This window comes from Heterodontus francisci, chromosome 7, assembly GCF_036365525.1.
Source record: "Heterodontus francisci isolate sHetFra1 chromosome 7, sHetFra1.hap1, whole genome shotgun sequence".
NCBI classification, from domain to species: Eukaryota; Metazoa; Chordata; class Chondrichthyes; order Heterodontiformes; family Heterodontidae; genus Heterodontus; species Heterodontus francisci.
Genome location: NC_090377.1, coordinates 60,953,275 through 60,980,986, shown reverse-complemented (window position 1 = coordinate 60,980,986; position 27,712 = coordinate 60,953,275). Strand labels below are relative to the sequence as shown.

The following is a 27,712-nucleotide window of genomic DNA, read 5'->3' as shown; positions in this document are numbered from 1 at the left end:
TTAGTACTACATCTATATGATTATCAACTCTAGTAATATTGCTAACTTAGTGTGATGTAAAATTCCAAGCAATGTCTTGCTGACCTCATGTCCCAGCTTAACTGCATGAATGAAAGATCCTATACTTACAGTATTGCCCTTTTTAGGATATTTTGCCCTCCGGATATTTCCCTGCTTTTTGTTACTGGAGGTCAAAGGAAAAGAGCAGTGAATCCTGGAAAATTTTAATGACGAAGTGGACTAATAGTGGAGGCGCAGATGCTTATGGAATAGCAGGTTTGTCCAGGACCCACTTTGTCCTGCAAGATGTCATTAGTCACATAATTACCACTATATTGGTGTTTTGAAACCTGGACCTGATTCTTAAATTGATTTTTAAAAGTTCAAGATGGAGTCCAGGAAGTCAAGTGACTTCACTCCACTCTGAAAGGTTACCAGGACAACAGGGAACATAGATCAAAGACTGTCTTCTGGGCAAAGAGACTATAGCCACTAACACCTGAAGAACAATGGGTTTTGCTCTCCAGGCTTTTGGGTCATAAAATAAGTCTGTAATTGAGAAAATGCAAATGTACTAGGCAAGTTTTAACACTTGGGGACAATGGAAAGGTCCATGTGACTTTGTGAACCCAGACTTCTGGTCTCTGCATTTTGGAACAGAACAATAACCTATTGACTTGAGTCCAGATAAATTAAGATTGTCTGAAAGCAAACTGGCTGCAAGAAGGAGCCTTTTGGGGTGTGTCCTCAAGGCAAGCCGTAAGAGAAGATGCACGGCGTTGGCAATGAGAGAGAGAGAACACCTGCTCTCTGAATCAAGACTTGAATCTATTTTGAGAGTTGAAGCTTGCAGAGGAGTGAAGGGCCCACGGGATCACCTCATGGCTATCCAGTTTGGAAGTTCTCAGAAGTGAGTGAAGAGAATATTAATTTTTGAAAAGTCTGGGAGATCCAACCCATTGCAACTGGGAGGAGTTTGGGACTTTTAACCGCAAAGGATTTAATCAAAAAAGACTAACGTGTAAGTGTGCTGTGAAGTTTTCAAGTGTTTGACTAAGAAAAGAAAATGCTTTTATTTTTAATTTGGGGTCTCGGTGACTTAAATCCCCAATTGGTACTTTTTCTTTTAGCTATATTAACGAAATCTTGTGTAATTCAAGTTGATCTGGGAGTTCATATCTTGAATTTTTCACATGGTATGTTAATTTGGACATGAATGTGGGAGGCATGATTGGGAAATTTGCTGATGACACAAAAATTGGCCGTGTAGGTGATAGTTTAGAGGATAGTTGTAGACACCAGAATGCTATCAATGGAAAATGGCGAACAGTTCAATCCAGAGAAGTGTGAGGTAATACATTTGGGGAGGGCAAACAAAGCAAGGGAATACACAATAAACAGGAGGATATTGAGAGGGGTAGAGGAAGTGAGACACCTTGGAGTGCATGTCCACAGGTCCCTGAAGGTGGCAGGACAGGTAGATAGTGAAGAAGGCACATGGAATGCTTTCTTTTATTGGCCGAGGTATAGAATACAAAAGCAGGGATGTAATGCTGAAACTATAAAAAGCTGGTTAGGCCACAGGTGGAGTACTGTGTACAGTTCTAGTCACTGCATTACAGAAAGGACATAATTGCTCTGGAGAGGAGATTTACAAGAATGTTGCCAGGGCTTGAAAGTTGCAGCTATGAGGAAAGACTGGATTGGCTAGGGTTGTTTTCCTTAAAACAGAGAAGGCTGAGGGGTGACTTAATCGAGGTATACAAAATTCAGGGGCTTAGACAGGAAGGACCTGTTTTCCCCTAGCCAAGAGGTCAGTTACCAAGGGGTACAGATTTATGATTGGTAGAAGGATTAGAGGGGACATGAGGAAAAACATTTTCACCTGGGGGGTGGTCTGGAATTCACTGCCTGCATCGGTGGTGGGGGCAGAAACCTTCAACTCATTTAAAAGATACGTGGGCATGCACCTTAAGTGCTGTAACCTGCAAGGCTATGGACCAGATGCTGGAAAGTGGGATGAGATTGGGTGGCTAGTTTTTTTTTCAGCTGGCATGGATACGATGGGCTGAATGGCCTCCTCCTGTGTCATAATTTTTCTATGGTTCTAACAATCTGAGGTTGTAACAATTGATATCTGGCATTAATTGGGTCCAACTTATGGACTTTCTCTGGGGCAAATACAAAGATGGATTAATTTAATTAAGTATATTCAGTCAGTATCTTGCAGATTTTATTTATGGGATACATAAATAGAATTCCATTACATAGAATATACAGTACAAACAGGTCATTTAGCCCAATTGGTTTATGCAGGTGTTTATGCTCCCTGGGCTGCCTCTGCCCCTCTTGTAATCATGAGTATATCCTATTCATTTCTTGCACGTGCTTTGCTAGCTCCCCCTTAAATGCATCTATGCTACTTGTTTACAACTATTCCTTGTGGTAGCAAGTTTCACATTCTTGTCACTTGTTGGGTAAAGTTTCTCCTGAATTCCCAATTGGATTTATTAGTGATTATCTTCTATTTATGGCCCCTCATTTTTGTGTCATCCCACTACAAGTGGAAACAACATCTCATCTACCCGTCAACCATTCCATAATATACAGTGCAAGATTTAGTTAACTAACTTGCTTTTTGAGACTATGGTAAATGACCACTTGACAGAAGACATTCCTTTCAAGATGCTGATTCATCCTGAGTGATTCTTCAATCAGATGGCTATTTACATATCCGTTTAATTTGACTATCAACATGCAGTTAAACAACTCTAAAGCCCTGCTATCTAGCCTCCTGACTAGCAAATTACAGCTCAGTCAAATACAAGACTGAAGCATTTGCATCCATCTTCAGCCAGATATGCTGAGTGGATGATCCATCTCTGCCTCTTGAGGTCCCCAGCATCTCACATGTCAGTCTTCAGCCAATCCGATTCACTCGTGATACTAAAACTGCTGAAGGCACTGGATACTGCAAAGGCTATGGGCCCTGACAACATTCCAGCAATAGTACTGAAGACTTGTGCTCCAGAGCTAGCTGTGCCACCAGCCCAGCTGTTGCAGTACAGTTACAACACTGGCATCTACCTAGCAATGTGAAAAATTGCCTGATATGACCGGTACACAGAAAGCTGGACAAATCCAACCTGGTGTTGAGGTTTGCATTTTTTTTAAACTTGAGAATCTATATATTTTTAAACACTGAAAAGGATTTCATGGACATTGAATCATCTGGAGATTGCTGAACATTGTGTGTGGTTTTTAAAGGAAGGTCAACAAAAGGTTGACCAGTAAACAAGATTTTACTGGAAGGCACATAATTTCAAGTAAACCTAGAAGGGAGTTGAGCTGTGACAAGACAGGGTTTATGATTATCATAGGACTTGTCTGGAAAAAGTTGGTTTCATTTTGAACTGTTAAAAGCCAGCTGGTTTTTGGACTAAGGTAGTTGGAGTTTGCTTATTGACCTGTCAGGAGAACGGAAGAAAATTGAGACAACTGTTGCCTCTCTTTAAAGAATCCCTGCTCTTGAAACGCAAAAGCCTATATGAAGTACTGTTTTCTCCTGTGTTTGAAGAAATCCTGAATGTTTGCAGAAACCTTGCATCTTTAAAAGAACTTTGCATCGAATGTGAGAACTAAAACCTTTGTTACTGCACACCTGATGTAAGATCTATGTGAAGCCTTCTGTAGTTGAATTTCTTGAACGCCTACCCAAACAGACTCTTCAACATCGCCTAGATAGATTCCTAGTGGCAGCCACCTATTCGCCTTTTGGATACCTTGCCAAAACAAAGGACTTTCTTCCATATTTTCTGCAGTCTAAGTTTTTTTTTGTTTATTCCTTCTATTTCTTTGTAACAGCTGTAAACAAAAATCCCTTTTTTCCCAGTTAACAAGTTGTGTATGTGAGTGTGTATGATGGCTAGGGTAAAAATAAGGAGCTTTCATATCTCAATTCGCATATATATTCACATTAGTATTGGTTAAGACATGGTTTATAATCCAGATCATTTTGTTAAACCTGGTTGGTGTGTTTTATTCTGGGTACAAATAGAGTATCTAATTGACTGTTTTGGTAGTGGGAATATTCATTTATGTTGCGACGTGTGGAGAAGTGGGACTGAATTAACAGTGCACTCCTTCAGCCTTGGTTGTAACACCAGTCAATTACTGTCTTATCAGTTGACCCCTGATCACCAGCAAAGTGATGGCAGGTATCGTTGCCATTGCTATTAAGTGGCACTTGCTCAGCAATAACATCATTGACTTTCAGTTTGGGTTTTGCCAGGGCCACTCAGCTCCTGACCTCATTACAGCCTTGGTCCAAATATGGACAGAAGAGTTGAACACCAGAGGTGAGGTGATTGACTGACTGTCCTTCACATAAAGGCAGCATTTAACTGAGCATGGCATCAGAGCTCTAGCAAAACTGGAGTCAATGGGAATCGGGGAAAACTCCCTCTGCTGGTTGGAGTCATACTTATAACAAAGGGAGATGGTTGTGACTGTTGGAGGTCAATCATCTCCACTCTGGGACATCACTGCAGGAGTCTTTCAGGGTAGTGTGCGAGGCCCAACCATCTTCAGCTGCTTCATCAATGACCTTCCCTCCATAAGGTCAGAAGTGGGGATGTTTGCTAATTGTGCAGTGTTCACCATTCGCGACTCCTCAGATCCTGAAGCAACCCATGTCCAATCTTGCTGCATCTGGACAACATCCAGACTTGGGCTGATGAGTGGTAAGTAACATTGTGCCATGCAATGCCTTTCTCCAACAAAAGAGGATCTAGCCATCTCCCCTTGATGATCAATGGCATTACCATTACTGAATCCCCTACTATCAACATCCTGGGTGTCACCATTGACAAGAAACTGAATTGGACCAGCTGTGGCTACAAGAGCAGGTCAGAGGCTGGGAATCCTGCAGCGAGTAACTCACCACCTGACTCCCCAAAGCCTGTCCACCATCTACAAGGCACAAGTCAGGAGTGTGATGGAATACTCTCCACTTGCCTGAATGGGTGCAGCTCCAACACTCTAAGCACCACACCATCCAGGATAAAGCAGCCTGCTTGATCGCCCCATCCACCACCTTCAACATTTATTCCTTCCACCACCAGCACACAGTAGCAGGAGTATGTACCATATGCACTGCAGCAACTCCCCAAGGCTCCTTTGACAGCAAATGTTGGTTAGGACACTGGGGCTAACACTCCTACTCTTGTTCAAAATAGTGCCATGGGATCTTTTACATCCACCCAAGCAGGCAGATGTGGCCTCGATTTAATCTCTCATCTGAAAGACAGCACCTCTGACAGTGCAGTACTCGCTCAGTACTGGAGTTGTCAGCTTTGATTTTTGTGCTCAAGCCAACTTGAACCTGGAACCTTGTGACTCAGGAGTGTGTGCTACCAACTGAGCTACGGCTGACATTTTGGTGGGCAAGGAGCACTAGTGTTTTGGCAATTACAAAGTTGCATTCCAGTGCAGAAATGTTAAATTATACTATAAAATGGGTCAAACACAATCTGTTTTTGCTCTATTCTTTGATTTTCTCTACAACCTACTGTTAGCCTACACCCCTGCCTCTTCCAGTTTCATCAAGTGTAAGTGCTTATGGACTTGTTTGATGCAAAGATTGAGGCTATCTAGTTAGCAATCTGTGCTGTATTTCCCCTCTCCCCATTCCACAAAGTTTCATCTCTCCCAACATATCCCCATACGCATAAATCCATGGCTTTCACTAGTGTTTCTCCCATCTAAATCATCGTAACCCTCTCTTCCCTTCTCCCTTTATATACTTGTCTAGCTTCCTTTTAAATAAATCAAAAATATTGATTTAAACCACTCCTTGTGAGTTCCACATTCTCACCACTCTTTGGGTATTGAAGTTTCTTCTGGTTTCCCTATTGGATTTCTTGGTGACTTATTTTATATTCATGGCCTCTAGTCTTGATCTTACTCACAAGTGGAAACATTCTGAATGCACTCAATCAAAACCTTTCATGATTTTCAAAACCTCCAATTAGATCACTCCTATTTTCAGGAAAAAAGAGACCCAGCTTCTTCCTTTCCTGATATGTATACCTTCTCCGTTCTGGTATTACCCTCTGCACCCTCTCCAGTGCTTTTGTATCCCTTCTATTAAATGGTGACCAGAAATGCATGCAGTACTCCTCTAAGTGTTGTCTAACCAAGATTTGATGCAGGTTTAGCAAAACTTACCTACTTTTAAATTCTATCCTCTAGAAATAAAGCCTCTAGCTAGTGCTTGGTTTGCTATTTTTTTATAATGGCCTTGCTAACTCTGCAACTTTTAGCAATTGGTGTATTTGTACTCCAAGATCCCTTTTGTCCCTCTATCCCAGCTAGACACTCACCTTCAAGTAATGTGACCTCCCTATTCTTCCCATCAAAATGTATTACCTCACATTTATTTGTATTGAACTTCATTTGCCAATTATTTGTCATTCTGCAAGTTTATTAATGTCCTGTAATTTGTTGCTGTCCTCCAGTATTGACCACCCTGCCACCATGTGTTACCCCCACCCCAATATGGTGTCATCTGCAAATTAAAAAAATTTGCTTCTGAAGTCCAAATCATTAATGTTAAACTGTGAACAGCAGCAATCCCAGCATTGATCCTTGTGGAACACCAGTTCCCACCTTCTGCCGCTCTGAATATGTACAGTTTACTCCCACTCTGCTTTGTCTTGAAGCCAGTTAGCAATCCATTGTGCCACTTGTACCCTGACACTGCATTCTCTGTCTTTAATCATGTCTATTTTGGGACACCTTATCAAAGACCTTTCGAAAATCCAGATAAATTACATCATCTGCATTACCTTTGTCAACTCTGTTACGTCCTCAAAACATTCAATAAGGTTGGTCAAGCTAGATTAACCTTTTTGAAATCCATGCTGACTTTTTCTTTACTAGCTTTTCTGTTCTCCTTTAGTAGGGATTCCATTACTTTTCCTACCACCGATGTTAAGCTGACTGGTCTGTACTTTCTTGGACATGTTTTGTCCCCTTTTTAAGTATAGGAATTATTTTAGCTTGTCTTCAACCTCTGACACTACACCTTTTTCTAACTAATTATTAAATATGTGTAGTAATGCCTCTGCTATCTCTTCCCTAGATTCTTTTAAAATGCCTGGATGCAATTCATCTGGATCAGGGGCTTTATCCTGAGTTTGATTTAGTTTATTCAATACATCCCCTTTTTATTTTAAATACACATTTTATTCATCATTTAATGTCATGTCTACCTGATCTATCTCCGTTATGTACTTAATTTTTATGTTTAATCTTTCTGCCATCTGTCAACTGTGGTATTATTCTGCCAGTCTCTCATTGATGTGCCTGTAAAATATTTTATTACTGTTCCTTGATTTTAATTTGAGTTTCTTTCTGCCTTCCAGTTGTTTTTTGACTTTTCTCCTAATCTCTTCGTATTCTATCTTATACACTCATCTGCTGTCTCTGTACTTAATGTATGCCTCTTGCCTAACCCTCAGGTGTTCCTTTTGGCTTTATTCAACCACGGAGTCTCGCTAATATTTTTTCCTTTTTTATTGTACTCAACACTGTTTTGCATGCATTCTGCATTGTTATACTTTTGAGGTTTGCCAATATTGTTGCCCATCTTATTTTCCTAAGTTCTATTCTCAGCCACTAAATCAGCATTTCTCCAATCGAATAACCTGGTTTGCTTCATATTTGCATCCTTTATTATCTTGGTCTGTTGCCTAGATGTTCCCCTACTTTTACTACTAATCTGATTCATTCCCCATTACTAGATCCAATAGTGAATCTTCCCTTGGGCTTTTTACATATTGGATTAGAAAGAGGTCCTGTACACATTGTAGAAACTCCATTCCTTCATTTCCTTTTTACTGACCTCTCCTTCTGTACAGTTAATCACAAGGTAGTTGAAATCCCCCATGATTTTTTAAAACTCAATTTCCTAATTTGTCTACATATTTCTTCCTCCACCTCCCTTCCACTTTCAGGTGGTCTGTAGACTAACCTTTGGTATAATCTTTTATCTATCCATTTGGTCTGTTTCCTTGCATTGTCTTGCTGATAGCTGTGTTCCTTTTTTCATTGTTATTCCTAATAAGTACAACTGCTCCACCTCCCTTTTCCCCCTCTATCTTTTCTAAATATGTTATACTCTGCAATGTTTAACTCCCAGTCCTGATTTTTTTCTGTAGCCATATCTCAGTAATCCCTACTATATCTGGTTCCTCCCAACACGATTGCTTACAGCTCCCCTGTCTTATTACGGACGCTGTTGTACAGACATTATAACTTTTTTTTTAACAGGATTGCTTCTCTCTGTTTAACTATCTTTTGGTATAGTCCTTTAACCATTTATTTCCTTACCATCAATGTCCTCACTTTATTCTTTCTAATGCTCTCCTTCCCTGTTTTGTTTACATTCAGTGGATTACATTTCTGATAGATCCCTCCCCCTACCTTTTACTAGTTTGAAGATTTTTTTTTTTTCCACCTCCCTATTTAACACTTCTGCTAGGACGCAGGTTCCGTCCCATCGGTACAGCTCTTTTCTGTCCCAGAACTGGTGCCAGTGTCCCTTGGAAAGAATCCCTCTTTTCCCACACCCAGCCCTTTAGCCACATGTTAATTCTCCTGATCTGTCTGCTCCTCTGCCAATTCACATCTGGCTTGGGCAACCTAGAGATTATTACCCTTGAGATCCTGCTTCTTAACTTGGAGCCTAACTCCTGATACTCTTTCAGTAGGACCTCCTCAGTGTTCTACCTATGTTGCTTGTTCCAACATGGACCTTGACAACTGGGTTTACCCCTTCCCTTTCCAAGTTCCTCTCCAGCTGCCATGAGATCCCTTACCCAAGCATGGGGCAGGCAACACATCTTTGGGATTCTCGTTCTTGTCTGCAAAGGATGCTATCTATCCTCTAATTATCAAGTCCCCTATAACTACCAAACTCTATTCTCGCCCCTCCCATGGACAGCCATCGTACCTTGGCCTGCAATGTGGCTGTCCTTTCTGTAGTCTTTCTCCTTGTCCTTACAGGTAGTAAGTACAGTTACAGGACCAGTGTCTGCAGTACTTCCCTTCTCAACCCCTCAAGTCTCTGCTACCCAGCTGTCTAACAGTCACATCCTCTCTCCTGAACCTGTATTCTCCTCTGGAGCATGACTATATTCTTGATAAAACTGTCCAGAAAGTCCTCCCATCTCTTATGTCGGAGTCTCTCGATCTCACTCCAGCTCAGTGAGCCTGAAATTAGAGATTTGCTCGAGATCATCTTGCCATCCGCAAACTCCCATGTTCTCCAGTCCAGACATACACCTGTTAGAACCATAGAAAAATTACTGGTCAGAAGGAGGCCGTTCAGCCCATCGTGTTTGTGCTGGTCCAAAAAACTAGCCGCCCAATCTAATCCCACCTTCCAGCACTTGGTCCATAGCCTTGCAGGTTACAGCACTTCAGATGCATGTCCAGGTACCTTTTTTTTTTTAAAGAACTGAGGGGTTCTGCCTCCACTGCCTTTCCTGACAGTGAATTCCAGACATCCACCACCCTCTGGGTGAAAGTTTTTCCCCATGTCCCCTCTAATCCTACCAATCTCCTTAAATCTGTGCCCCCTGGTAATTGACCTCTCTGCTAGGTGCTTCCTGTCTACTCTATCCAGGCCCTTCATAACTTTGTATACCTCAATTAAGTCAGCCCTCAGCCTCCTCTGTTCTAAGGAAAACACTAGCCTATCCAGTCTTTCCTCATAGCGGCAACATTCTTGTAAATCTGCTCTGTACTCTCTCCAGAGCAATTGTGCCTTTTCTGTTATGTGGTGACCAGAACTGTACACAATACTCCCAACTGTGGCCTAACCAGCTTTTTATAGTTTCAGCATTACATCCCTGCTTTTGTATTCTATACCTCTGCCAATAAAGGGAAGCATTCCATATGCCTCCTTCGCTATCTACCTGTCCTGCCACCTTCAGGGACCTGTGGACATGCACTCCCAGGTGTCTCTCTTCCTCTACCCCTCTCAATATCCTCCTGTTTATCGTGTATTCCCTCGCTTTGTTTGCCCTCCCCAAATGCATTAACTCACACTTCTCTGGATTCAATTCCATTTGGCACTTTTCTGCCCACTCAACAAAACCATTGATATTCTGGATTCTACAGCTATCCTCTTAACAAAAAAATTGGTCATGTAGTTGATAGCTATCAGCAAATTTCCCAATCATGCCTCCCACATTTAAGTTCAAATCATTAATATGTAACGCAAACAGCAAGGATCCCAACACTGAGTCCTGTGGAACGCCACTGGAAACTGCTTTCCGTTCGCAAAAATATCCGTCGACTACTACCCTTTGTTTGCTGTCACTGAGCCAATTTTGGATCCAACCTGCCACATTCCCCTGTATTCCATGGGCTTTCATCTTACTGATCAGTCTGCCATGTGGGACCTTGTCAAATGCCTTGCTAAAATCCATATAGACCACATCCACTGCACTATCCTCATCAATCCTCCTTGTTACTAACTCAAAAAACTCAATCAAGTTAGTAAGACATGACTTTCCCTTAACAAATCCATGCTGACTATCCCTGATTAATCTGTTTCCAAGTGGCAGTTTATCCTGTCCCTCAGAATTGATTCTAATAATTTACCCAACACCGAGGTCAGACTGACCGACCTGTAATTATTTGACCTATCCCTTGCACCCTTATTAAACAATGGTACAACATTCACAGACCTCCAATCATCTGGTACCTCGCCTGCTTCTAGTGAGGATTTGAAAATGATCCTGAGCGCATCCGCTATTTTCTCCCTAGCTTTCTTTAACAACCTGGGATGCAATCCATCCAGCCAGGGCGATTTATCCACTTTCAAGGATGTCAAACCCTCTTGTACTTCCCCTCCCATTATGCTTATCATATTTAATATTTCACACTCCTCTAACTACAATGTCAGCATTAACTCCCTCCTTTGTGAAGACAGACAAAAAACTCATTAAGGACCCTGCCCACATCTTCTCCATCCACGCATAAGTTCTGCCATTTCTTAGACTGCCCTCATTTTATTTATTTAATTAGTTGGTCTTTATTCAGCAATTATTTGTAGCTATATTAAAGTTAAGCAATAAATTAAATACAGTCCTTGTAGTTTCATGGGCTCAGTTTAACTTACTACCTTTTTTTGGAGGGAAAAAACTGTAAAGCTCAGCAGCCAATTGCCTACCTGCTCACCTAATTAATGCCTGTTGATTTCAGCTCTTGAGTCTCGCTGTCTCTTGGTTTCTCTCTCTGCTCCGTATTCTGTACAAGACGAGAACAGCATCTCTTCCCTCATTGTGCCGAATTCCCTCACTCACCAAATACTCCTGGTTGGTCTCCCATGTCTACTCTCCGCAAATCTCCTGCCTGTGTCTTAAGTCAAACCAGATACTGTTTTCCTATCACCCCTGTGCTCGCTGAGCTACATTGGCTCCTGGTCAAGCAACATCTTGATTTTTAAAATTATTTTTTTCAAGTCCTTCCATAGCCTCACCCCTATCTATCTCTGTAATCTCCTCCAGTCCCACAACTCTTCTAAATGCGCTTTTAATTCTGGATTCATGTGCATCACTGATTTTAATCGCTCTACCATTGGTGGTCACCCCTTGTTTCCTCGGTCCCAAGCTTTGGAATACCCTACCTGCACCTTTCTGCTTCTCTACCTCACTTTCCTCCTTTTAAGACACTCCTTAAACCTACCTCTTTGACCAAGCTTTTTGTCATCTGACCTAAGATCGCCATTTGTGGCTTGATGTTATGCTTTGTTTTATAATGTTCCTGGGAAGCACTTTGGGACGTTTGATTACATTAAAGGGGCTAAATAAGTACAAGTTAAATATTCTGTAGAAGCAGCATTCTGTTGAGCTGGACTTAGTGCTACTTGTTTTTTGGGAGATTTCCCCTCCTGAAGTGATTAGAAAACATTGCTTTAAAAGCTTGAAATATATCATAACATTTATGTTTTTATAGGAGGGTTTTATTTTCCCTGATCCTTCATGATTTTTATTTTGAAAATTATGGGGTGGACTTATTTAGTCAGTGACTGGGTAGTAGTCAGTCTGTCAGAGCAAATCAAACTTGCCTGATTTCCATACCATTGATTTTTCAAAGCTCTCACCAGATTATCGCTCAGTTAGTAAAGGCAAAAGTCTATTTGACACTTCAGCCTCAGTTGGAACATTCTGAAATTGCAATAAAATTGATTCTGTATATTTACTTTTGTACATCGGTAACTGAACATCAGGTTAATATTTTTATACTATGTTCGTATGGCTGGGAAAGCAGTTACAGTTTGATGTAGAGATTAACGATCTATTTGTGGCTTTGCCTGATGATGTGAATGGTTGTGATGCCACTAGAAGCAGATCTGTCGTAGCGAGAGTTAAATATGTGGGTGATGGTCTGACTTGGATGGTCTCAATCTCAATTTGACCTGGTCCTCATTCCACTTGTGGAGCAAGTGGCTATCTTCCCTGGCCTGTCCTCAAGCAGTTGAGGGTTGTCCAGATTTTCTTTGGGAGGTTGAAACTGGGCACATCACTTTGGTCTGTTACCAGGTTGCAGTCATCCAGGAGGTGCACCATCGAGAGGTGGGGATGTGTTCTGTTTGTATGGTACAGCCCCATCAACCTGCTCTCAATCATCAGTAAAGTGATGGAAGGTGTCATCAACAGTGCCATCAAGCGGCACTTGCTTAGCAATAGCCTGCTCAGTGACGCTCAGTTTGGGTTCCGCCAGGGCCACTCAGCTCCTGACCTCATTACAGCCTTGGTTCAAACATGGACAAAAGAGCTGAACTCAGGAGGTGAGGTGAGAGTGACTGCCCTTGACATCAAGGCAGCATTTGACCGAGTATGGCATCAAGGAGCCCTAGAAAAACTGGAGTCAAGGGGAATCGGGGAAAACGCTCCACTGATTCGAGTCATACCTAGCGCAAAGGAAGTTGGTTGTTGGAGGTCAATCATCTGATCTCCAGGACATCACTGCAAGTGTTCGTCAGGGTGGTGTCCTAGGCCCAACCATCTTCAGCTGCTTCAGTCAATGACCTTCCTTCATTAGGTCAGAAGTGGGGATGTTCGCTGATGATTGCACAATGTTCACCATTCGTGACGCCTCAGATACTGAAGCAGTCCGTGTCGAAATGCAGCAAGACATGGACAATATCCATGCTTGGCCTGATGTGTGACGCAAATATTATTTGCCACAGAAGTGCCAGGCAATGACCATCTCCAACGAGAGAGAATCTAACCATCTCCCCTTGACATTCAATGGCATTACCATCGCTGAATCCCCCACTATCAACATCCTAGGGGCTACCATTGACCAGAAACTGAACTGGAGTAGCCATATAAATACTGTGGCTACACGAGCAGGTCAGAGGCTAGGAACCCTGCCGCGAGTAACTCACCACCTGACTCCCCAGAGCCTGTCCACCATCTAAAAGGCACAAGTTAGGGGTGTGATGGAATACTCTCTACTTGCCTGGATGGGTGCAGCTCCAACAACACTCAAGAAGCTCGACACCATCCAGGACAAAGCAGCCCGCTTGATTGGCACCCCATCTACAAACATTCACTCCCTCCACCACCGACGCACAGTGGCAGCAGTGTGTACCATCTACAAGATGGAGTTTATAAGTTCTCCCTGTGTCTGCATGGGTTTTCGCCAGGTACTCTGGTTTCCTCCCACCACCAAAAGACTTGCAGGTTGATAGGTAAATTGGCCACTATAAATTGCCCCGAGTATAGGTAGGTGGTAGGGGAATATAGGGACAGGTGGGGATGTGGCAGGAATATGGGATTAGTATAAATGGGTGGTTGATGGTTGGCACAGACTCGGTGGGCCGAAGGGCCTGTTTCAGTGCTGTATCTCTAAATAAAAATATAAAATAAAGATGCACTGCAGCAACGCACCAAGGCTTCTTAGACACCACCTTCCAAACCTGTGACCTTTGCCAACTAGAAGGACAAGGGCAGCAAATGCATGGGAACACCACCTGCAAGTTCCCCTCCAAGTCACACACCATCCTGACTTGGAACTATATCGCCGTTCCTTCACTGTCGCTGGGTCAAAATCCTGGAACACCCTTCCTAACAGCACTGTGGGTTTACCTACCCCACATGGACTGCAGCAGTTCAAAAAGGCAGCTCACCACCACCTTCTCAAGGGCAATTAAGGATGGGCAATAAATGCTGGCCTGGCCAGCAATGCCCACATCCCATGAATGAACAAAAAATAATTTGTAGGCAAATTACAGAAAGGTGCAAGAATGACAGAGTAGATCATGGACTTCAATTATCCTAATATTGACTGGGATAGTAACAGTGTAAAGGGCAAACTGAGAGGAATTCCTGAAATGCGTACAAGAGAACTTTCCTGTTTCCAACCCAACTAAGAAGGAAGTAGTTCTGAGTCTAGTGGGAATAAAGTGGGGCAAGTGGAACATGTTTCAGTGGATGAGCATTTGGCGAACCGTGATATCAGATTTAGAATAGTTCTGTAAAAGGATGAGATGCAATCAAATGTTTAAAAAAAAAATTAGCTCTCCTCCTGTTAACTTCAGTGATTTGAGAAGGCATCTGGTCCAGGTGGATTGGAATCTAACATTGGTAGGCCAAGCCGTCATTGTTCAATGAGGTGCTTCCAAAAAGATCATTTGGGTACATTCCATTAAGTGGATGAGGAAGTGGGTCCAAAGCTAGAGCTTCCTGGATGAGCAAGGAGAGAGGTTAAAATAAGACCGATAAAGGGGGCTTATGAATTTATGGTTCATGAAGAGTAGACAGCTAAGTTGAATAGAGGGGCATACAGAGAAAAAGTAGAAAGTGGTTAACCTAAAAGGGAATCCAAAGTCTTGTACTGTTTCACTGTGTTGGTAAATAAAAGGTGTTGAGCAAATTAGGAACCAGAAAGGCAATCATGGAAGTAGAGGGCATGGCTGAGTTATTGCATGAGTGCTTTGCATCTGTCTTCACTAAAGAGAATGCTGCCAACTTAGCATTAGAGAAGGAGGAAGCAGTAGCAATATTGGATAGGATAGAAGAATGTACTTAAAAGTTTGACAGCTAGGGTGGCCACTGCTAGAGGCCAAGAATACTGGGCATGAGACCTGGCAGACCAGCAGTGGGGGGGCGGGGCAGGTGGGGAACATCATGCATGGTGATGACATTATCTGACATTATCACTGTCCTCTATCCTCAAGCCAAAACTAAAAGAATGCATCAGAATTACCTGTGTTTGAGTATAGTGGATTAATTTCAAGTAGAAAAAGATGGAACAGCAAACTAAATCGCATTATATTTCTGGTGAATCATTGTATTTTAGACTTGTGTTTTGTGAAATTATTTTAGGTGCATGCTGTTTCAGGGCATAAAAGCATCTGGTACCAGACAGTGGACAGACTGGCTAAAAATCAGGCTGTCCGACTGGGCGTATGGCCACCCTACTGACGGCCCTCAAAGTGAAAAAGAATCTCCCAGTCTGAATGGAATGTGTTCTAGGTTACTGAAGGAGGTAGATGGAAATTGCAGAGGCTCTATCTGGTGTCTTTTGGCTTTCTCTCTATGAAGTCTAAGATCATGGTTCTCTTGCCTTCCAATCCACCCCCTGGTTATATGGTAATAAAGGCCTATTCAGGCAAGTCTGTTTCATGTTCAGCTGAGGTGCTTTGAGTGAATTAAACTTTTTCAAAGAGAAAAAGTGAAATATGTTCTGATATTTAGTGAACAATTATTTGTATGCAAAAACTGTATTTAAAGTGTGGATTGAATCTTCCTTTCATACAGTTAATGTTTCTGTACTTTTGAATGTTTGAGTTAACAATAATTTTGAATACATTGGCATTGCCTGTTTGCCTATAGATTTAGCATAACAATGTTAAATCTCTTTTAGTCATCTTTTGGATATTCTACTTTTCAATATCCTGAAAATTCACATGCTCTCTTATCCGTCCAAGATTTTCTCAACCATGTAAGTCTATTTTGTGAAGCCAGAGCTGCAGCTAACAAATAAAATGTGATAAAATCAAAAAACTTATACCTAGGAAGGGTGCCATTTGAGCTTTTCCTATGCCGGCTCTGAAAGAGCTGTCCCATTTTAGCCACACGCCTCTGCTTTTTTTTTATAACATTGCAAATTTGTTCTTTTAAAATACATGTCCAATTGACTTTCTGAAAGCTCCTATTAAATCTGATTCCACACCTTTTCAGCTGGTGCGTTCCAGATCATAAACTTCTGAAATAATTTCCTCCTCATTTCCCTCTAGTTCTCTTACCCATTATTTTAAGTGGAGGGCTTATGTTATTGACTGCCACGCCCCCCCACCCCCACTTCCAAAGAAAGCCGTTTCTTGCTACTTCCATCAAAACAGGGGAGGTAGTGAAGTAGTGGTATTGTCAGTGGACCAATAGCAGAGACCCAGTGTATTGCTCTGGGGACACTGCAGAAGGTGGCATTTAAATTCAATTAACAAATGGAATTTTTTTTTAAAAGCTGGTCTAATGTCACAAAACCATGGTTAATTGTCGTAAAAAAAAAAAGCCATCGTGTTCACGACCTTCCTTTAGGGAAGGAAATCTGCTATCCTTACCTCATCTGGCCTATGTGTGTCCAGACCCACAGCAATGTGGATAACTCTTAACTGCCTTCTGAAATGGTCTGTTAAGCCACTCAGTTGAAGGGCAATTAGGGATGGACAATAAATGCAAGCCAGCAATGCCCACAACCCAGGAGTGAAGGAAAAAAGCACAGCCGTCACCATCCCCGGGTATATCCTGTCCCAACGGCAGGACAGACCCAGCAGGGATGGCAGCACAGTGGCAAATGGGCAGGAGGTAGTTGCCCTGGGAGTCCTCCTGAAGTCTCATGGCATCAGGTCAAACAAGGGCAAGGAAATCTCCTGCTGATTTAGCACTGACCGCTTTCCCTCAGCTCATGAATCAGTACTCCTCATGTTGACCATCACTTGGACGATGCACTGAGGGTGGCAAGGGCACAGAATGTACTCTGGGTGGGGGAATTCAATGTCCATCACCAAGACTGGCTCGGTGGCACCACTACCGGTAGAGTCCTAAAGGGCATAGCTGCTAGACTGGGTCTGGCAGGTGCTGAGGGAAAAACATACTTGACCTCGTCCTCATTAATCTGCCTGTTGCAGATGTATCAGTCAATGACCGTATTGGTAGGAGTGACCACCCCACAATCCTTGTGGATGCGAAGTCCCGACTTCACATTGAAGATACCCTCCATCGTGTTGTGTGGTACTACCACCTTGCTAAATGGGATAGATTTCAAACAAATCTAGCAATGCAAAACTGGGCATCCATGAGGTGCTCTGGGCCAGCAGCAGCAGAATTGTACTCAACCACAATTTGTAAGCTGCATATCCCCCACTGTACCATTATCATCAAGCCGGGGGATCAACCCTGGTTCAATGAAGAGTGCAGGAGCGCATGCCATGAGCAGCACCAAGCATGTGCCAACCTGTTGAAATTACAACCCAGGACTAATTGCATGCTTAAACAGCGTAAGCAGCATGTGATAGACATAGCTAAGTAATCCCACAGCCAACTGATCAGGTCTAAGCTCTGCAGTCCTGCCACATCCCAGTCGTGAATGGTGGTGGTCAATTAGACAATTAACTGGAGGAGGTGGCTCCACAAATATTCCCGTCCTCAATGATGGGGCAGCCCAGCACATCAGTGCAGAAGATGAGGCTGAAGCATTTGCAACAATCTTCAGCCAGAAGTGCTGAGTGGATGACCTGTGTCTGCCTCTTCCTGAAATCCTCAACATCACAGATCTAGTCTTCAGCCAATTCGATTCACTCCATGTGATATCAAGAAACGACTGAAGGCATTGGATACTGCCAAGGCTATGGGTCAGTACAACATTCTGGCAATAGTACTGAAAACCTGTGCTCCAGAACTTGTCGTGCCCCTAGCCAAGCTGTTCCAGTAGAGCTACAACACTGGCATCTACCCAGCAATGTGGAAAATTGCCCAAGTTTGTCCTGTACACACAAAGCAGGACAAATGCAACCCGGCCAATTACCACCCCATCAGCCTACTCTCAATCATCAGTAAAGTGATGGAAGGTGTCGTCATCAGTGCTAGCAAGCGGCACATGCTTAGCAATAACCTGCTCAGTGACGCTCCGTTTGGGTTCCGCCAGGGCCACTCAGCTCCTGACCTCATTACAGCCTTGGTTCAAACATGGACAAAAGAGCTGAACTCAAAAGGTGAGGTGAGAGTGACTGCCCTTGACACCAAGACAACATTTGACCGAGTATGGTATCAAGGAGCCCGAGCAAAACTGGAGTCATGGAATCATAGCAAGTTTAAGGCACAGAAAGAGGCCACTTGTCCCATGGTGTCTGTGCGGCCGAAAAACTATTCACTTGTTCTAATCCCACCTTCCAGCATATGGTCCGTAGCCCTGCAGATTACGGTGCATATCCAGACTCCTTTTGAATGAGTTGAGGGTCTCTGCCTCAACTACCCTTTCAGGCAGTGAGTTCCAGACCATTACAACCCCCTGGGTGAAAAAGTTTTTCCTCATCTCTTCTCTAATTTTTCTACCAATCACTTTAAATCTATGCCCCCTCGTCACTGACCTCTCCGCTAAGGTGTTTAGACCCTTCACCTCCACTCCATCCAGGCCCCTCCAACATTTTGTACATTTTCATCAGATCTCTCCCCAGCCCGATGAAAGGTCACTGACCTGAAATGTGAATTCTGCTTCTGTCTCCACAGATGCTGCCAGACCTATTGAGTATTTCCAGCATTTTTTGTTTTTACTCCCTTCAGCCTTCACTGTTCCAAGGAGAGCAGCCCCAGCCGATCCAATCTTTCCTCAGCTGCATTTTTCCACTCCTGGCAGTGTCCCCATAAATCTCCTTTGTACCCTCTCTAGTGCAATTACATCCTTTCTGTAATGAGATGACCAGAACTGTACACACTACTCAAATTGTGGCCTAACCAATGAGTTATCCAGTTCCAGCATAACCTCCCTGCTCTTGTATTCTATACCTCGGCTAATAAAGGAAAGGATTCCATGTGCCGCCTTAACCACCTTTTATTGACCTGTCCAACCTTCAGAGATCTGTGGACATTCATTCCAAGGTCCCTTGCTTTCTCTATACATCTCAGTATTTTCCTACTGATCATGTATTCCTTTGCCCTGTTTGACCTCCCAAATGCATCACCTCGCACTTCTCCAAGTTGAATTCCATTTGCTACTTTTCTGCTCATCTGAGCAGACCATGAATATCTTCCTGCAGCCTATAGCTGTCTTCCTTGCTATCTACCAAACAGCCAATCTTTGTGTCGTCCACAAACTTCTTGATCATGCCTCCTACTTTTCCGTCCAAATCGTTCATATACACAAAAAGCAAGGGATCCAGTACTGAGCCCTGCGCAACGTCACTGCAAACAGTCCTCTGGTTGCTAAAACTGCTGCCAACAATTACCCTTTGTTTCTTGCCACTGAGTCAATTTTGTATCCATTTTGCTGGATCCCATGGGATTTTATTTTTTTTAACCAGTCTGCCATGTGGTACCTTGCCAAAAGCCTTGCAAAAATCCATGTAGACCACATCAACTGCACTACCCTCACCTGTCTGTCTTGTTATTTCAAAAAATTCGATCAATTTTGTCAAACAAGATCTTCCCTTCACAAATCCATGCTAACTATCCTTGATTAACTTGTGCCTTTCTAAGTGACAGTTTATTCTGTCTCAGAATAGATTCCAATAATTTGCCCACTACTGAGGTTAGACTGACCGGCCTGTAATTATTCGGTCTATCCTTCGCTCCCTTTTTAAACAGAGGTACAACGTTAGCAATTCTCCAGTCCTCCAGCACCACACCTGTAACCAGTAAGGACTGGAAAATTATGGTTAGACACCCTGCTATTTCCCTCTTGCTTCTTTTAACAGCCTAGGATACTTTTCATCTGGCCCTGGAGTTTTATCAGCTTTCAAGGATGCTAATCCCATTAATACTTCCTTTCTCCCTATGTTTGTCACATCCAATACTTCACACTCTTCCTCCTTTACTACAATATCTGCATCGTCCCCCTGTTTTGTTAAGACAGGTAGAAAGTATTCATTAAGAACAATACCAACATCTTCCACCCCTACACATAGGTTACCTTTTTGGTCTTTTATGGGCCGCCCTCTTTCCTTTGTTATCCTCTTACTCTTAATGTATTGATAAAACATCTTTGGGTTCACCTTGATGCTGCTTGCCAATATTCTTTCATGCTCTCTCTTTGCTTTCCTAATTTCCTTTTTTATTTCACCCCTCCAGTTTCTATACTCCTCTCAGCTTTCTGTAGTATTGAGTTCTCTGTGTCGGACATAAGCTTTCCTTCTCTGCCTTACCTTATCCTGTAGGCTCCTTTTGACAGCTATGGGGCTCTAGATTTGGCTACCTCACCCTTTTTCTTTGTGGGAATATGTTTACCCTGGACCCTTTGAATCTCCCCTTTGAATGCCTCACACTGTTCTGGCACTGATTTACCTTCACAAGTAGCTGTTTCCAGTCCACTTTTGCTAAATTACTCCTCAGTTTAATAAAATTGGCCTTGCCCCAATTGAGAACTCTTAACTCCTGTTCTATCTCTCTCCTTTTCCATAGTTATGTTGAAACTGACTGAGTTGTGATCACTACCACCAAACTGCTCTCCTGCTGCCACTCCTCCTACTTACCCATCTTAATTTCCTAAAACTAAGTCTAAAACTGTGTCCTCTCTTGTTGAGTTTGCTTCATAGTGGGCAAAAATGTTCTCCTGAATGCACTTCAAGAATTCTGCTCCTTCAATTCCTTTCACCCTAAAACTGTCCCAGTTAATATTGGGGTAATTAAAAGCCCCTACTCTTTCTGCCCTATTGTTCTGTGGGAATGGGGAAAACTCTCCGCTGGTTAGAGTCATACCTACCGCAAAGGATGAGGGTTGTGGTTCTTGGAGGTCAATCATCTCAGCTCCAGGACATCACTGCAGGAGTTCTTCAGGGTGGTGTCCAAGGCTCAACCATCATTTTCTGCTTTATCAATGACCTTCCTTCCCTCATAAGGTTAGAAGTGGGGATGTTCACTGTGCGCTGTTCACCATTTGCTTCTCCTCAGATACCGAAGCAGTCCATGTAGAAATGCAGACAGACCTGGACGATATCCAGGCTTGGGCTGATGAGTGCTAGGTAACATCTCTGCCACACAAGTGCCAGGCAATGACCATCTCAAACAGGAGAGAATCTAACCATCTCCCCTTGACATTCAATGCATTACGATTGCTGAATTCCCCCACCATCAACATCTAGGGGGTCACCATTGACCAGAAACTGAGTTGGAGTATCCATATGAATACCGTGGCTGCAAGAACAGGTCAGAGGTTGGGAATTCTGCCCTGAGTAATTGACCTGACTGCCCAAAGCCTGTCCACCATCTACAAGGTACAAGTCAGGAGTGTGATGAAATACTCTCCACTTGCCTGTATGAGTGCAGCTCCAACAACACTCGGGAAGCTCGATGCCATCCAGGACAAAGCAGCCCATGTGATTGGTACCCTATCCACAAACATTCACTCTCCACCACCGATGCACAATAGCAGCAGTGTTTACCATCTGCAAGATGCGCTGCAGCAATGCACCAATATATAATGGATGGTAGGACCCTAGGAAGTACAGAGGGACCTTGGTGTACTTGTCCATAGATCACTGAAGGCAGCAGCACAGGTAGATAAGGTGGTTAGGAAGACATATGGGATACTTGCCCTCATTAGCCGAGGCATAGAATATGAGCAGGGAGGTTATGATGGAGCTGTATAAAATGCTAGTTAGGCCACAGCTGGAGTACTGTGTACAGTTCTGGTCACCACACTATAGGAAGAATGATTGCACTGGAGAGGGTGCAGAGGAGATTTACCAGGATGTTACCTGGGCTGGAGCGTTTCAGCTGTGAAGAGAGACTGGATAGGCTAGGGTTGTTTTCCTTAGAGCAGAGAAGGCTGAGGGGGGACCTGATTGAGGTATACACAATTATGAGGAGCATTGATGGGGTAGATAGGAAGAAACTTTTTCCCTTAGCGGAGGGGTCGATAACCAAGGGGCATAGATTTAAGGTAAGGGGCAGGAGGTTTAGAGGGGATTTGAAGAAAAATGTTTTCATCGAGGGTGGTTGGAATCTGGAACACACTGCCTGAAGGGGTAGTAGAGGCAGGAACCCTCAACATTTAAGTATTTAGATGAGCACATGAAATGCCATAGCAAACAAGGCTACGGGCCATGTGCTGCAAAATGGGATTAGAGTAAATAGATGCTTGGGCTGTATAACTCTGACTCTAAAGGCTCCTTGGACAGCACCTTCCAAACCTGTGACCTCTACCACCTAGAAAGACAAGGGCAGCAGATGCATGGGAACACCACACCTGCAAGTTCCCCTTCAAACCACACAGCATCCTGACTTGGAACTATATCGCTGTTCCTTGACTGTCGCTGGGTCAAAATCCTGGAGCTCCCTTCCTAGCAGCACTGTTGGTATACCTACCCCATGTGGACTATAGTTCATGAAGGCAGCTTCAACATCATCTTCGAGGGCAATTAGGGATGGGTAATAAATGCTGGCCTAGCCAGTGACGCTCTCAACCCCTGAACGAATAAAAAAAAAAACTTTTCATAATTTTGAATACCCCTGCTAGGTCTCCCCTTAACACTATGGAGGGGAACAATCCCAGCTTCTCTTGTCTGTCTAGATAAACTGAACTCTCAGATCCCTAGTAAAGCTCCTCTGGACCTTTTCCAGGCCTTTACATCCCTTCTAAGGTGTGATGCCCAGCATTGAACACAGTACTGCAGCTGAGGCCTAACCAGTGGTCTGTAAAGGTTTGCCATGCCGTCTTTGTTTTGGTATTTCGTGCCATTATTAACAAAGCCAAGTACTCCTTAGCTTTCTTAACCGTCTTTTCAACTTGCCCTGCCATCTTCAAAGGATTTGTAAATATGCACCCCTAGATCCCTCTGCTCTTACTCGCCCTCAAAATATCATTTAAAATATACTGCGTCTGCCTTTTGTTCCTCCAAAAGTGCATTGCTTCACACTTATCCTCATTAAATTGTGTCTGCCCATTTCATCTGTTTGTCCTCCTGACGTCTGCTAGCCTGCTCAATATTTACTACATTGCCAAGTTTTATATGAACTGCAAACTTTGAAACTAAACTTAAAGCAAAAATAATAGTCATAATACTGACCTCTTGGAAGCTCTACTGCATACCTTTTCTCCAGGCAGAAAAACATCTGTTCGTCACTATTCTCTGTCTTCTCTCTCAGCCAAGTACGTATCCGAGTTATCACCGTCTCTTTAATCCTATGTGCTTCTATTTTCTGAATAAGTTGTTTTGTGGTACTTGGTCAAATGCCTTTTGAAAGTTTATGTATACAAAGTTTATGTACTTAACTTCATCAACCCTCAGTTAGTTCATAAGGTAAATCTTTATTTCTTTAAAAATAATCTCCTTGCATTTTATGTAGCTTTCCTTATACATTTTCTCCCCTCTTTCACCCTCCCTCCCTGACGTGCATCATTTCTCAGCTGGGAGGAAAAATAGACATGTTGCAACAAAGCATCTTAAGAATTTACTTGTAATTCCTTTTTTCTAATAAATTTGTGTTGTACAAGACACTTGAAATACAGCTGTTAGTTGTGTCATTGAAGTTTTTAATTTGCATAGGCTACGGAGGAAAATGTAATTTTGAAACATGACTATACCAATGAATAAATGCAAAATATGCACATGTACAGTGTGCTCTCAAAGTCTACATTTGGGATGGAATTTGCAGGGAAAATGTGGCCATTTCATTTTCCTTCCCAATCAGCTGTGCTGCCACCATCCCCAAGTCAGCTATCGGGGATCAATGGCGTCCAGCAACAGTGTCATCAAGCAGCCTAAGCAACCAATCACTTGAAAAAGTTTGACAGCAAACCAGGAAGTAGAAAGCACTTAATAACCTTCACATTTTTTTAAAGTCATTTACAGAGTGGAATAAAGATGAAAACATACATGTGAGATCAGAGTAGAGGGTGAAATATCAAAGTTACAATAAAAAATTAATCTGGAATTTTTATAATGTAGAAATTTGACATTCCACCAATGCAAAATTAGTTTTTCAAAGCCAAGGTGGTTCTGCAGTAATTATGGCTTACTGCAGTACTAAAAGCTAATGTCAAGCCTTTACTGTTTCAAGGGTTTGTGCAGCAAGACTAAGCGTAAAAAGTGGAAGTTCATGTCAAATGGTGATTTCTAAGGTTTCTGTCTGCAGGAACTGAAGTAGCGTGACCTGTGGAGGAGCAGGGAATCACTGACAGCAGTTTCTGGATTCCATGTTTGACTGCACATGTACCAATACCAGAAGTTGCTCTCAGTTTTACCATTGTAATAACAGGGAATGCTGATCGTTTCGCCATCTTTACAACCACAAAATCCGGGCCAGTTGGCAAGTTGGCTTGGTGGCCACAGTTTTACCTCTGAATCGGAAAATTGTGGGTTGAAGCCCAACTCTAGGTGTTAAGTACATAATCTAGGTTCGCACTGCACATTCTGAAGGAGTACTGCATTGTTGGAGGAGCCATCCTTTATGAAAATTAAACCTGAAGCCCCATCTGCCCGCTCAGATTGACATTAAAGGCTCAATGCCACTATTCAAAGAAGAACATGAATGTTCTTCCAGTGTGCTGACAGCACAACCAGAACCGATTATCTGATCTTTTATCTGATTGCAATTTTATGGGACCTTGCTCTGTGCAATTTGGCTCCTGCTGTTTGCTAACTGTGACTAAACTCCAAAGTGCTTCCTTGTCTGTGAAGCACTTTAGGACATCCTGAAGGTGTGAAAATGGTTTGTGTGGTGATGGATAAGATATGTGTGGGTTGATTTTCATCTGTTAGTGCTGGTATTTGCAGTGTGAACGAGGGGATGGGCAGACCAAAATACATTTTTTTTAAAAAAGCATCTGCCACCTGCTTATGCCTCTGGCCTGCGCAACTTAATTTTGTTTTGAGTTGGCCTTGAATAGACAAACAGCACTACTGCTTGAATCTGGCAGGAATTTCACGAAACTAGTTAAATTGGGGTTCTAGGTCCTGTGTAGGAACCTAATTTAATTTCAGCATTCAGCCCAACTGATCTATGCTGGAGGATGCAGTCAGAAATGTAATACAAAAATTCCAACTAATGTTATTTTCCTTGATCAGAAAACGAAATTCCCTCTTCACAGAAAAGTACTAATCTTATTGAAAGTTTTTATTTTTAAATGAGTTCTAAAACACAACTTTTCTTACAGATGAACCAGTAGGAGGAATTAATAGACACAGAGTTTCTGAAAGCACTCATCCCCAGTCCTTCAATATCGAAACAGGTGGTGAACAGTTGCCAACTCTCACACCCGAACAAGCATCTCTGCATGAAAGTGAGGGTCTGTTGTGTATATACATTTTAAGTAACATGAGTACCAACTTTTCAGATCCTGTAATTTGAAAAGTCTTTGTCATGATAAAATGTACTTTGACTTTTTCCTGAATACAGTTGTATTGTAACCAACTGTACTTGTCTGCTTCAACTGTGCAGGATCTATTGGAAACTCACGAAGCTCGACACAGATGAACTCCTATTCTGATAGTGGTTACCAGGAGGCAGGCAGTTATTATAGCAGCCAGATTTTGATCAAGACTAACCCAAGAAGTCTACAGGAAACTGTTCACAGCAGCACCAACAGTAATCACCTCATGCGAAATTCTAGGCCAGAGGGGCAGACTGTTGGCCAGGTACTGTATTTTTTAAGGAAGCTGATGTCTTAAGACTTTTTCAGATCGTCTCTTCAAACTCTTCCATACTACTAGTATTTTTAAATGGAACGGTCATGACCATCCTCAAGTCTTTGATACCAGCATATGTGCTGCAGTCTGCTCACCACAAAATTCTTAACACATTCCTGACCAGAATACATAATGTTAGTGAGGTTCCACATTTTAAATATTTTTCATAGGTGCCCACTCCTGCCATAGCAAGGGATGAATATTCCAACATGTTCACCACTCTAAAGTGCCCCATAAGTTCCAGGCCCAGCAGCCTTTTGGTTGGGTTCTATCAGTTGATTTCTGCCTTGTGGTTTTTAGGATAGAAGCCTGAAGACCAAGGTGGGTTTTGCTTCCTGTCCACAGGATAGTATGTCTTATCTTAGTGGGCTTGTCCCAGGCTAGGGCTGAGTACATTTCTAGCCTGGGAGTCCCCTTCCCTATCACACCACATCTAATGGAGGCCCTGTTTGGTACAGACAGATACTCCACTCCAAACAAGCCCCCACAGACAGTGACATTTCAGGCCAAGACTTGGCACATGCAAGTTTCGGCCTAATTTGCAAGCTTTCTGCCTGCCTTCTGCAAAACATAATCATGGGAGTGTCTTGGAAAGCCTATGGATTTTTGGGTTCTATAAAGTTAGACATCATTTATTAAAACTATCTCCAGCTAATTTTTATATTGGGTGTAGAAGTAAATAGTGAATTCTGTATGAAATGGTTATTGTTTCCAATTGAACAGAATTTGCAAAGTTCTAATCGAGAGTTATTGCAAAACTTTGGAAATTGTCATGGAGAAATCACAGCTGAATGCTGATTTAATGCAAATATACTTTATACTCGGGTACATTTAGTAATACTATTTCTAAAGATCTACTATAGTGTTGCACAGACCTTCTGACGTGCAAGAGCAAAATTGCGGATTTCCACTACCACCACTAGATATGTGTGCATGTGGATGGTAGTACAAGTTTTTTTTTTAATCCTTTCATAGTCTCTCTCTTTCTGAGTGAGGGTAGACCTGCTTCCAGGCTGCACACAAGGAAGAGCAACCCAATTTTCCTGTCTTTCCCATGCTGTGATGAGATGCTTCATCTCCAGTAGGTGTCTCCCTCAGCAATGCCGATGAGATTGAGAATTCAGCAGAGTTGGAAGTTGTACCTTCTCTTTTGTCACTCCATGGCACTGCTTCCACATGCTGTACTGTTTTGTTCTTTAGTTCATATGTTTGTTTCTATTTTAAAATTTATTTTGTTATTTCTATTCACAGCAGCCAACCATGTGCTCCATATTTTTCTTCGACTTTGTTGATATTTTGAGAAAGCAGTAGCAGATTATTGTGAAATTTTATGTCCGATGTAGAATTATTACACAAGTCTTCATGAACTGTGTATCTAATGCCCAATTTCAAATTTATTAATTAAATGTAGAAAAGCTCAAGACATTTTCTCCCCACCCACACCCCCCACCCCCACAACATGAAGCTGAGTTGCCAATCTTGACTAGTTATCTGGAATCTAAAAGGCGAAACTGACGACAGCAAAGGATCCTTTTCCTGCATTGCTCAGCTTGATCAGAGACAAATTTGCGCAGACTGGGATTGATGGCGTCTACAGATTTGTCCACAGATAGCATTCTATCTTATCAAGGAGAAGACCACTGATAGGGAAGACAAGGATTATATTGAAGGAGGATTGGGGGGTTTTTCTGTTAAGCCAAAGTGACTTTGCCCACGTGTAATGTGTATGCTCTCATTGTTACCTTTTGAAACGGCGCTAATTAATTTGGCATTACTTTTTTTTTG

At 42.6% G+C, this 27,712-nt stretch overlaps 1 protein-coding gene across 3 annotated transcripts in view; it reads left to right on the top strand.

Moving 5' to 3' along the window:
• The window catches only part of pkp4 (plakophilin 4), a 218,474-nt gene that overhangs the window by 70,171 nt on the left and 120,591 nt on the right, over positions 1-27,712 (top strand). For 2 of the 3 annotated variants that reach the window (XM_068035282.1, XM_068035283.1), the window contains exons 4-5: positions 25,396-25,527; positions 25,680-25,876. In XM_068035282.1, coding sequence (XP_067891383.1) covers positions 25,396-25,527; positions 25,680-25,876 — 329 coding nt within the window. Of the gene's footprint in view, positions 1-146; positions 277-25,395; positions 25,528-25,679; positions 25,877-27,712 lie in introns of all 3 variants that reach the window. The other variant, XM_068035284.1, reaches the window with a different exon arrangement.